Consider the following 13,014-nt stretch of genomic DNA (forward strand, 5'->3'; position numbering starts at 1 on the left):
TCAATGGGCAAAAAATCACAGAGTTAATGCACTAGTCATAGTTCCCTATACCATTAAAGAAGGGAGGGCTCAATATGCGCGAATATGTGCATATATATTTGCATATGCGCAAAAAAACCTGAATATAACGAATATGCGAATTTCGCGAATACATGACGAATATTCGTCCATATATTCGCGAAATATTGCAAATTCGAATATGGCCTATGTCGCTCATCACTATGAATGAGGTGGCGACTGTGGATATAGTATTTTTAGACTTTACAATTAAGCATTTAAGGCTGCTTTCACACTGCCGTTTGTGCACGGCAGTGTGCCGGCCGCTAGGAGAACCGGGCAGATTAGCGGAAGAAAAATTACGGCATGTGCTGTCTTTTTCTCTCGCTATTCATAACGGCACCCGGCGGACCACATAATAGTAAATGGGAGTCGCCGGGACCCATAGTTTGCCGATGCTCCCCGTCATGAGAACGGAGAAAAGAGGCTTTGACGTCCATTCTCAATGGGGAGCAACGACAGTGTGTAAGGGGCCTAACACTGTCCCACGTCTGATAGGTAAATTAAGGTCTTGAGAACAGTGGCAGAATAATGAGTGCAGCTGTACAGTATAAAGCAGGATGTAATACAGGATTAGTAATGTAATTAGGGATGAGCGAATCGAATCTGACGAATCCAAATTTGTTACAAATTTCAGGAAAAATTCGCTTCACAATGAATCCGAATATCGCTGCGAATTGATTGCACAAATCGCTTGATTAAACTCCATTTAGTGCGGTCCAGGCTCCAGGGCATCTAAAATGGCAGATCCACATGTGAGGACATGGGGCAAGGAACTCTGGGAAGGTGGGAAGGCAGATAGGCGGGATGACCCTGAATCACATGCAGCCTATCAGCAGCCACCCCTGTGATGTCACAGCCCTATATAATTGGCAGTCATCTTGCTGCCAGTCACTTCAGCCTTTTATTTCATAGAGAGCATTTCACTGCAGGGAGAGATAGAGCATTGTGTGCAGTGCACAGAAAAACAGCTTGACAGCAGCGATTCACCATAAGCCCAAATCACTGCATAAAAGCACTGACAGAGAGAAAGAACACTTTTGGGTGTAATACACAGTGACTCCACTGCTGTAGTGGGGTGTACAGCAACTCTAAAGCTTAAAGGGGCCAGTTAGACAGAGCACTGAAAGCCATTGTCACCTGCTATTAGTGCCTAATAATACTGAACTGGGCTCTACTACACAGCGATACTGTTCTGCTGCAGTTGGTTGTACAACAACTGTAAAGCTAACAGAGGCCAGTAAGGGTGAACGCCATAGTCACCTGATTACAGCGCCTAATACAGGTTGCGTAGCGGAGCTTATCGTCCTCTCATAAGTGTAACCTGTGCTTACATAGGTGGTGTACGTTTTTTTTCTTCCTGAAAAAGAATTTTGGCCTAGTTGATGTGAAAGGCCAGCCAAAGCTACACCTTTGTTTCTGTAGCCTTATACAGTTTTAAGCAGACCGTATTGTCCAGCTCCATAAGTGTAAACTGTAGGTACACCTATGTGGTGTATGTTTTTTTTTGTCCTGAAAAACTAATTTGGGCCTAGTTACTGTGAAAGGCCAGCCAAAGCTACACATTGTTTCTGTAGCCTTATACAGTTTTAAGCGGAGCGTATTGTCCAGCTCTCATAAGTGTAAACTGTAGGTACACCTACATGTTTTTTTTCTGAAAAACTAATTTGGGCCTAGTTACTGTGAAAGGCCAGACAAAGCTACACAATTGTTTCTGTAGTCTAATACAGTTTTAAGCGTAGTGGAGCACATTGTCCTCCTCTCATAAGCAGAGTAGGGGCGTGTGGCAACAGGAGTCGCTGCGAGAGGTCTGAGCTCCCGGTGTCAGCTAGCAGTCATGTCTCGACCAGCAACCCAACACCTGTGATTGATTGGTTCACTCGGTCATCCACTTCATCCCAAGTGACATCTGACACCCCCAGTCAACAGTCGGTGGGTTCCTCAGACTCAACCCTCAATTGACAGGCTCTGTCATTGTGCTGATATATGGTCTTGTCATGATGATGCTGCCACCTCCAAGCTCTCTCATTGTGCTGCCAAATGGTTTTTCCTCGTGCAGGTGCTGCCACCTCCCGGCTCTCTGATTGTGCTGTTATATGGTATCCTCATGCTGATGCTTACACCTCCAGGCTCTGTCATTGTGCCACCATATGGACTCCACATGCTGATGCTACCACTTCCATGCTCTCTCGTTGTGCTGCCATGGATAGTGCAAAACATAATTAAGGTGCTGGTCCAGTTACAGATATTCCTCCGCATTAGACCACAAGGAAGTATTAAGGATATGCATTAGTTAAAACGTAACTTTTCTTAGGATAAAATATATGGACACAAATATTTTTTTCAATCTAACAAAAGGAAAGGTGTGCAAAAAACACCATGTGCCACCTACACCACCAAGTATTGATGCGATGCAAAGACCTCTAAATGGTGGAAGGGAACAACGTATGGTCCATTGTAACAGGTGGGGCTAAAAACTTCCCCTGTAAGGCCCTACTCTTGCCCTATTAATTCCCTTCTTGGCAAGTGTTACTCGCCCTAAAAAGGGTGGCCCCACACAGGAACCTCCCCCTATTTTCACTCAAAAACACTGCTATTTCCCAGGTTTTTTGTTGGAAATAGGGAAAGGTTCCTGTGTGGTGCTTTCCTTTTTAGGACGAGTAACACTTGCCAAGAAGGGAATTAATAGTGGGAGAGTAGGGCCTTACAGGGGAAGTTTTTACCCCCACCTGTTACAATGGACCATACATTGTTCCCTTCCACCTTTTAGAGGTCTTTGCATTGCATCAATACTTGGTGGTGTAGGTGGAACATGGTGTTTTTTGCACTCATTTCCTTTTGTTAGATTTCCACCTCCTCATCCTCCACTGTGTCCTCAGCCTCCACTGCACGGACAAGTCTCAGTGCCCCTCTAGCATACCATGTGTGCAGGGCACGGCGTTGTCACGCTGTTCTTCACATGGTTTGCTTTGGTGAACAGAGTCACACAGGGGAGGAACTGCTCAAAGTCATTCATCAAGAAAAGGAATCATGGCTTACTACACGAAAACTGGAAATGTGAACCATGGTGACCGACAACGAGAAGAACATCTTGTCTGCGCTGCATCAAGGAAGCCTGAGCAATGCACCCTGCATAGCACACATGTTCAATCTGGTTGTCAAGTGATTCCTGAAGTGTTTCCCCCATCTGAAAGACATCCTAACAATGGGAAGAAAACTTTGCATGCACTCCCTCCTTGAGCTGCAGTGTCAGAATGGCATTCTCCAACATAGTCTGATCTGCGACGTTTTCACGTGTTGGAATTCCACCCTCCATATGTTGAACTGACTGTACGAACAGAGAAAAGTCATCACCGATTTCTTGATGATCCAAGCGGATAAGGGGACTCCCCTATGTAACTTCAATGTCAACCAGTGGCAGCTCATACATGACACCTGTCGTTTGCTCAGGCCCTTTGAGGAAGCCACATTATTAGTCATTTCACTGCTTTATATCCTACAATACATGTTGGAAACGATGATTGGTCAAGGCACTGGAGACATGGCACATACATCTTGAGAACACATGAGCCTTGTGGGGGCTGAACTGGAGGAGGAGAGGGAGAGGGACAGTGGAGCACAGGCAAGGTTTTGCAAAATGGGTGGTTTTATAGTCATCTGACTGGAGCAGGAGAAGGCTGTGGAGCTACAGGGTGATGAGGAAGACAAGACAGAGGACCCAGACATACTGTGGCCATGTGGTCTTCTCATGCTGTTGGCACATTAAAGGAAACTTCATCTTAATCTATTTTAAATATTCAATAAAAATTTTCCAAAATATCTTTAATCTTTTCAATTGTGTGGCCTTATGGTCTCGTCAGGCTGTTGCCACCTCCAGGCTGGGGCATTCTGCCCCATTATGGTCTCCTCTTGCTGCCGCCAATTACAGGCTGTGTCATTCTGCCACATTATGGTTTCCTTATGCTGCTGCCACTTCCAGGCTGTGTCATTTTACCATCATATGGTTTCCTTATGCTGTTGGCACCTTAAATTTAACTTTTACCATTTTAATCTATTTTAAGTCTTCAATATAAATTTAACAAAATATCTTTAATCTTTTCTATTGTGAGTCCCTATGGTCTCCTCGGGCTGCTGCCACCTTTAGGCTCTGTCATTGTGCCGCCATGTGACTCCTTGTTATATTAGGTCTTGTGGTTATACAGTATGCACAGGGCGAAAACGAGCGTTTGGGGCTGGAGGTGAGATGTCTCTCTCTTAGGAGCACAGTCCATTCCATTGCCTTTTTTTTTTTTATTAAACCTTGTAGATAATCAGCCTTTCCCCTTTTTCTATGCATTTATACTGCTCTTTTCAATATGCTGTATGTTCCTACACCTATATCTTTATAATATTGTGCCTTACCATCTATGTAATTTTGCGACATCCTTCCGTTTTTTCTGTTTGTGCCAATTACCGTACCTGAATATATGTCTATTTTTGTATTTTAATTTAATTTTTGGGTAAGAAGTAAGTTTCTCATCACACCTCCATATAAAATAGCGTGCCCTCTGATAAGCACTGGCTCTGGTTACAAAGTCTCAGAAGCTGATTGGGATTAATGCCAACTCAGAGATCTCCCCAGAAGGGAAGAGAACCCATCTGCAGACAGCTGTTTCAGGGTACTTTTTTTTTATCTAAGAGCCGAGGAACGTGCTCTCGAATCACCCAAAGTGCAAGAAAAAGTGCAAACGTGTTACACTAAAAAAACGTGCACAAAGAATGTGGTCTATCGCAAGCCCTTCTTCGATAGGAGAGAGGCCCCCCCAACAAACCTTACCCTTCGCCTGCGGACCAAAAGGTACCTGCGAGGTTCCAGGTTCGATGTCCCTTTTCGCCGAAGCTACTAAGGGACCACAAATGCTCCCAGCATTCCCCTTGGTGTAAGCCAAGGTATCTGCCCGCAGAGCCAGCTGTTTCGGGGTACTTGCCCCTCGTCAGTACAGTGCAGGGTGTTCTGGTTTGGCTGAGGATGAGAGACCTGTAGCGACTAGCTAAAAGGGACAAGTATTTTCCTCAGAGCGAGGCACTGCTTCCGGTGTAAAACGGAGATTATAAAAGGCCATTAGCACTCTGCGGGCTTTCTGGGTAAGAAGTATGCAAAGTAAGTTTCTCATCACACCACCATATAAAGTAGCATGCCCTCTGATCAGCACTGGCATATTGAAAAGAGCAGAGCCAGTGCTGATCAGAGGGCATGCTACTTTATATGGTGGTGTGATGAGAAACTTACTTTGCATACTTCATACCCAGAAAGCCCGCGGAGTGCTAATGGCCTTTGTGAATCTCTGTTTTACACCGGGAGTGGTGCCTCTCCCTGAGGAAAATACTAGTCCCTTTTATTTTATTTTTGTATTTCTTGTTTGCGGTTTTAAACAATTAAGTTTATTCCTAATTGACGTTAATATATATCATGTGGTTTATTTTTTGGTCACAACCAAATATTATTTGAAAGTAAGCGCTTCGGGCACCCGGGACATTAAACTTGTGAATCTAATCAAAATCTTAAATTTAAATTTCTAAAAATCGATGTAATCTTTTCAAGACTGAGGCCCTATGGTCGTCGATGTCATATAATAACTGTGGAATTACCACAAGAATGGAATGAAACAAGTTGAAGAGATAGCAATGAACCATAAGTGATTAAATGAATCATTCGCACTTTCACAGTCTGGGGGGCGCTGAGAGGCAGGGGCTGGAACAGGAGGTAGCTCGCCTCACGGAGGACCGACAGCTCGATTTTAAGATACAAGTATGAGCTTTTTCCCTGCAGCCCCTTCTAGCTTTATGCGCCCACCTATTCAACGGCACAGAAACTGAATATGCTCCTGTCCAAGCTGCTGGTACTGCAGTCCCTCTCTTTTCAAGTGGACAGTCAGAGCATGAGGTTGTGCTGAGAGGCAGGAGCTGAGACAGGTGGTAGCTGGCCATGCAGTGGACCGCCAGCTCGATTTTAAGATACAACTAGGAGCTTTGCCATAGTTTACACTGCAGCAACTATACACTATTGGAGCTGGAATTACCGCAGCTGCTGGCACCAGACTTGCCTTCCAATGGGTCCTCAAAAAAGGATTTAAAATTTGCTCATTCCAATTACCAGGCTTTTTCATTGTGCCGTCATGTGATCTCCTCATGCTGCTGGCACATTAAACTAGTGAATCTATTCAACATCTTCTATTTAAATTAAAAAAGAAAAACTATGTAATCTTTTCAAGACTGAGGCCCCATGGTCGTCGCCATATATTACCTCTGGAATTACCACAAGAATGCAATGAAACAGGTTGGAGCGATAACAATGAACCATAACTGATTAACTGAAAAATTTACAGTTCCACACAGAGTAAGACAGTCGGGGGGGAGGGGCAGGGGTGCTAAGAGGCAGGGGCTGGCACAAGTGGCAGCTCTCCTCATGGCAGACCACCAGCTAGATGCTCACCAGAATGGGTCCTCAAAAAAGAAAAAAATTAAATAAATTAAAATTAAATTAAATAAAAATGACATTAAAAAAATCTCTTTAATCTCTTCAATTGTGATGCATATGGTCTCCCGACCCTGCGGCCACATCCGAGATATCCACACGCCGCTCGCTGATATACTAATAAACAGACATGGTGCGTGTGCGCCATGGCTAGTATTGGAAGATGCTCACGTGCGCATGTGCGATATGACGGGCGCGCTAAAGGAATAAACCTTCTTTTTATTTTCCAATACATCCGTGCCAAAGCGGTTTTATTTTATCAAGTTCTTGGAAACATCAGTACACCTGTGACGGAACACATCTGTGACGGAGGTGAGCGCCTATAGAAGCACTTCTTTTTCCTCGGGACCATGGGACCGATGTTCTTCCATTAAAGTGACCGTCCTTCGCAAGTGAGAGCGGGTCTAGTGCCGGCTGCACTCCTCCATTCTGCGTCCCCCAGAATAGTGGGAAATGGGCGTCTATTGGTGTTGTGCTCACGGTACAACACAAAAAGGTGAGCAATCCCAATATATCATTCTGAAACTGCTGCTCCTTTTTGGAGCCGACATCTATTATAATTTTTCTACATCTAGAAAATCTATTTTACTACGCTTAGATGCGCATTGTGTCTCCTCTGATTTTTTCTATATATTTCTGCTTACAGCAGGTGTAGCGCATCGGAAGTAGATGTCAGCCCGACATCCATGCTCATAGATAAGCGATACCGGAAGTAATTGAGTGGCGTTCGTGAGTGAATGTGCGTGTTCCTAAATGTGCTCATCACACCTGCTGGCACTGAGGTAATTAAATGTATGTGTATATAACAGGGATAGGAATACTACTAAGCCATGTGCCCCTGAGGAAGTCACTTTGAGTGACAGAATGCGTGGGAACCTTTTTTGGGGGGACACCCGCTCTTGTACTTACAGTGTGATATATTGCTTATTCTTATATCCTTGACCGTATGTGCTTTGGTACTATTGTTAACATTTTTGCTGCAAGTTACTGTGCATTACTATAATTATTACTCATGTGAAGAAAAGAAAAGCTGGCCACTCACCATAGTCCATCTTCTGGCTTTATTGCAACATGTAATACTCACAGATACAAAAAGGGGAGAGGGAAGGAGCGGGGGGGGGGGGGGGGGATACAAAAGGCAACAAGCTCCGTTTCGCACTTAGCAAGTGCTTCTTCCGGCCATACCTACTATAATAATTACCTTTGCCTGCATAGGGACTTTGTTTATTGCATTTACTTGTGTATACTAGTTTACATCCTGGTGGCTTCTAGAAATTGTGCAATATTTGTGTACTGCATATAGGGGTATACGGCAATAAGGGAGTGTGTTCTTTATACAAACATTTCGATTGGCGGGTGTCCCTTGAGAAAAGTGAGTTCAGCCCTGGAGTATACCAAATGTTGCTACTAATCCTGAATTACATCCTATATTTAAAAATAGGATGCAACTCAGAGTTGCACATACTGTGGGGGGAATTTATCATTTTAGATGTAGGAGAAGCATTTTTGTACATCTTTCATTTTTGTGTGCTGATAATGTGAAGGTGCACCCATAGACATAAATGGAGGTGTGGGGTGACGTCACAACCACAGGTGCCCGAACCCGGCATTCTGAGCAAAAATGTTCAGAACATCGGGGTGCGGGGGAGATCATGGGGGTCCTTAGGATAAGATGTCTAGGGGCTGTGTACCCCTTCAAGGGGTTAAGGGATCTAGTCAACTTATTTAAGTATACTGATAGCCCATACAAAAATATTAGGAGAATCTGTTCAAGGTAAAACTTCTAAATAGACTGGTGTGTACTCTCTCCACCTGGAGAAAAAAAAGGTTTACAAGGTCGACAATTACTGTTTTATTATTAGTGTCTTACCTACTAGTACTTCTTATTGCCAGGAACATGAGCAAATAGCAAAAAAATATCACGATAAGTGGGATGAAGAAGACACAGCAGCACAGCATCATTGTGTAACTTTTGTTTGCAGTTGTAGATGTGACATAGTCCCAAGTACAGGATATCATTAAACCTTCAGGCACGTAAGAACCTAATAAAAAGGATAAACAGTTAAGAAGCTGGCACGTTCAACATGCCAGGATACTAGTATATGAACAATAAATTCAAGTAATATTTTTATACATAATGACAGCGTTTCATTTGCTGAAACAAGTATTAGAAACCTACATGTATCAGAAGTTAGATGCATATTGTTCCTCAAACAATACATTTTATGAAAATATTTTATTATAGTGAAGCTTAAATTTGAATTATAATAACTAACACTACATCAAAATGTTCCTGGAAATAAAACAATAATAAGATCATGTAAAAACCAAACAATAAGCCTGAATGTCATTGTAAGCAATATGGTCTTAGATTTTTAGTCTTTTAATTTTAACCCCTTAAGGACGCAGGATGTAAATGTACGTCCTGGTGAGGTGGTACTTAACGCACCAGGACGTACATTTACGTCCTAAGCATAACCGCGGGCATCGGAGCGATGCCCGTGTCATGCGTGGCTGATCCCGGCTGCTGATCGCAGCCAGGGACCCGCCGGCAATGGCCGACGCCCGCGATCTCGCGGGCGTCCGCCATTAACCCCTCAGGTGCCGGGATCAATACAGATCCCGGCATCTGCGGCAGTTCGCGATTAAAATGAACGATCGGATCGCCCGCAGCGCTGCTGCGGGGATCCGATCATTCATAACGCCGCACGGAGGTCCCCTCACCTTCCTCCGGGCGGCTCCCGGCGTCTCCTGCTCTGGTCTGTGATCGAGCAGACCAGAGCAGGAGATGACCGATAATACTGATCTGTTCTATGTCCTATACATAGAACAGATCAGTATTAGCAATCATGGTATTGCTATGAATAGTCCCCTATGGGGACTATTCAAGTGTAAAAAAAAAATTAAAAAAATGTAAAAGTAAAAGTAAAAAAAAAGTGAAAAATCCCCTCCCCCAATAAAAAAGTAAAACGTCTGTTTTTTCCTATTTTACCCCCAAAAAGCGTAAAAACATTTTTTATAGACATATTTGGTATCGCCGCGTGCGTAAATGTCCGAACTATTAAAATAAAATGTTAATGATCCCGTACGGTGAACGGCGTGAACGAAAAAAAATTAAAAAAGTCCAAAATTCCTACTTTTTTAATACATTTTATTAAAAAAAAATTATAAAAAATGTATTAAAAGTTTTTTATATACAAATGTGGTATCAAAAAAAAGTACAGATCATGGCGCAAAAAATGAGCCCCCATACCGCCGCTTATACGGAAAAAAAAAAAAGTTATAGGTCATCAAAATAAAGGGATTATAAACGTACTAATTTGGTTAAAAAGTTTGTGATTTTTTTTAAGCGCAACAATAATATAAAAGTATATAATAATGGGTATCATTTTAATCGTATTGACCCTCAGAATAAAGAGCATACGTCATTTTTACCAGAAATTGTACGGCGTGAAAACAAAACCTTCCAAAATTAGCAAAATTGCGTTTTTCGTTTTAATTTCCCCACAAAAATAGTATTTTTTGGTTGCGCCATACATTTTATGATATAATGAGTGATGTCATTACAAAGGACAACTGGTCGCGCAAAAAACAAGCCCTCAAACTAGTCTGTGGATGAAAATATAAAAGAGTTATGATTTTTAGAAGGCGAGGAGGAAAAAATGAAAACGTAAAAATTAAATTGTCTGAGTCCTTAAGGCCAAAATGGGCTGAGTCCTTAAGGGGTTAAAGGGGTACTCCACTGGAAATTATTATTTTTTCTTAATCAACTGGTGCCAGAAAGTTAAAGAGATTTGTAAATTACTTCTGTTAAAAAATCTTAATCCTTCCAGTACTTATCAGCTGCTGTATGATCCACAGGGAGTTCTTTTCTTTTTGAATTTCCTTTCTGTCTAACCACAGTGCTCTCTGCTGATACCTCTGTCCATATCAGGAACTGTAAGGAGCAGGAGAGGTTTGCTCTGGGGATTTACTTTTCTGGACAGTTCCCAAGATGCACAGAGGTGTCAGCAGAGAGCACTGTGGTCAGACAGAAATAAAATTCAAAATGAAAAGAACTTCCTGTGGATCATAGAACAGCTGATAAGTACTGGAAGGATTAAAGGGAAACTCCAGTAGATTTTTTTTTTTTTTAAATCAACTGGTGCAAGAAAGTTAAACAGATTTGTAAATCACTTCTATTTAAAATCTTAACCCTTCTAGTACTTATCAGCTGCTGTATACTACAGATAAACTACAGAGAGATTTGTGAATTTCTTTTCTGCCTGACAACAGTGCTCTCTGCTGACACCTCTGTCCGTGTCAGGAACTTTCCAGAGCAGGAGAGGTTTTCTATGGGGTTATGATTCTAATTTGGGCAGTTCATGACAGGGGTGTCAGCAGAGAGTGTTGTCAGACAGAAAAGAAATTCACAAATTTCTTTGTTTTTTACAGCAGCTAATAAGTACTGGAAGGATTAAGATTTTTTAATAGAACTAATTTTCAAATCTGATAAAAATAGGATATTAGTCCTCAGTTCAATATCAAAAAAGATTAATGGGGGATGTCTGGTATCAATAATAGAGAAAAAACATAATTGGTATATAAATGATATTTAATAGATATTAGATATTAAATAGTGCGTTCCCGCAGGGCCCTACGGTGGCGCACAATTAGTTAAAAAGTAATAAATATAAAAAATGCAATAAGTTATTACACTACAGAGCGAATGATACTCCTAATAACAAATGTATCTATTATGGCTAACAGCCGTATAATGATACACTGGGTGATGATGTGACATACAATGTTACTCTGATCAGAATGGTGGTAAGTTCAATGTGCACAGAAAATAAAAATAAATATAAAACGTTCCTCCTGGAAAGGAAATGGCTTAATAGAAAAAATAATAAAAAATGCAAAAAAGTCCTGTAAATAAAAAGTGACAGTGCAAAAAGTCCTGTAAATAAAAAATGACAGTCCTATAGATGATGGTGTACACCACTGAGGAAGGGGCACTACTAATCTGCTTTGAACCCCGAAACGCGTTTGGTGACTGTGATTGAGCCTTTTTATATTGGTCTAGTTCACACTACAGCTGCGGTTATACAAGCACTGATCGGATAGTTCCTCTCTGGAGAGATCTTATTTACTATTCATCCATTACATGGTCCTGTATTCCAATCCCTCTGCTGAACCGGTGCAGAGCCCTCCATCATCGGATTAATATCTCCATCTGCATGCATTATTGATATTCAACGTCATCTAGTATCAACTAACCTCCCGCACAAGGTCAGCTGACCTGCCATCAGCTGACCTGCTACGTCAGACGCCAAGAATCAACTCGCCGGTGAGAGCGGCTGGATATTCTGCGACCAACACTCTGCCCCGGCTAGAGTACACCTGACGCCAAGGGACAGCTCGCCGGTGAGAACGGCTGTATATCCTGTGACCATTACGCCGCCCCGGCTAGAGCGCATTTGTCCATCGTCCATCTGTCCACCAGCGGTGCGGTGAGTGGCACAATTGTGCCAGCGACTATATTTCTATTTGCAGGCCATCTGGCTGTGGAGTGGAGAAACCGGCAACAGCGATCCATTTCCAACTAATTCATATGTTATAATCATATACAGCATACGATTTTTTTGCAGGACATTATTTCAGGTTAATTGTAGGATCCACCCTACAGGACACAATTCCATCATCTATAGGACTGTCATTTTTTATTTACAGGACTTTTTGCACTGTCACTTTTTATTTACAGGACTTTTTTGCATTTTTTATTATTTTTTCTATTAAGCCATTTCCTTTCCAGGAGGAACGTTTTATATTTATTTTTATTTTCTGTGCACATTGAACTTACCACCATTCTGATCAGAGTAACATTGTATGTCAGATCATCACCCAGTGTATCATTATACGGCTGTTAGCCATAATAGATACATTTGTTATTAGGAGTATCATTCGCTCTGTAGTGTAATAACTTGTTGCATTTTTTATATTTATTACTTTTTAACTAATTGTGCGCCACCGTAGGGCCCTGCGGGAACGCACTATTTAATATCTAATATCTATTAAATATCATTTATATACCAATTATGTTTTTTCTCTATTATTGATACCAGACATCCCCCATTAATCTTTTTTGATATTGAACTGAGGACTAATATCCTATTTTTATCATTTTTCTATATCTCTCTGTGGGGGAGAGCTTTTAGTTAACCTCGCTCATTTTTTGTGGTTGAGCTACACATATCTGCATTTCCTAATTTTCAAATCTGTTTAACTTTCAGGCACCATTTGATTTGAAAACATTCGTTTTCTACTTGTTTCCACCAGAGTTCCCCTTTAACAACGCAGGACGTATATTTACGTCCTGCGCCGGCTCCCGCGATATGAAGCGGGATAGCGCCGTGATGCCGCATCATATCGCGTCGGTCCCGGCACTCATCAACGGCCAGGAC

The 13,014-nt window shown here is 42.0% G+C and overlaps 1 protein-coding gene across 1 annotated transcript in view; it reads right to left on the reverse strand.

Moving 5' to 3' along the window:
- LOC130362622 (melanopsin-B-like) overlaps positions 1–13,014 on the reverse strand; it is a 266,524-nt gene that overhangs the window by 92,459 nt on the left and 161,051 nt on the right. The window contains exon 5 of the mRNA XM_056567421.1: positions 8,442–8,613. Within this exon, the coding sequence (XP_056423396.1) occupies positions 8,442–8,613 (172 nt within the window). The remainder of the gene's footprint in view (positions 1–8,441; positions 8,614–13,014) is intronic.

The sequence above is a fragment of the Hyla sarda genome, chromosome 1, assembly GCF_029499605.1.
Source record: "Hyla sarda isolate aHylSar1 chromosome 1, aHylSar1.hap1, whole genome shotgun sequence".
Classification (NCBI taxonomy): Eukaryota; Metazoa; Chordata; class Amphibia; order Anura; family Hylidae; genus Hyla; species Hyla sarda.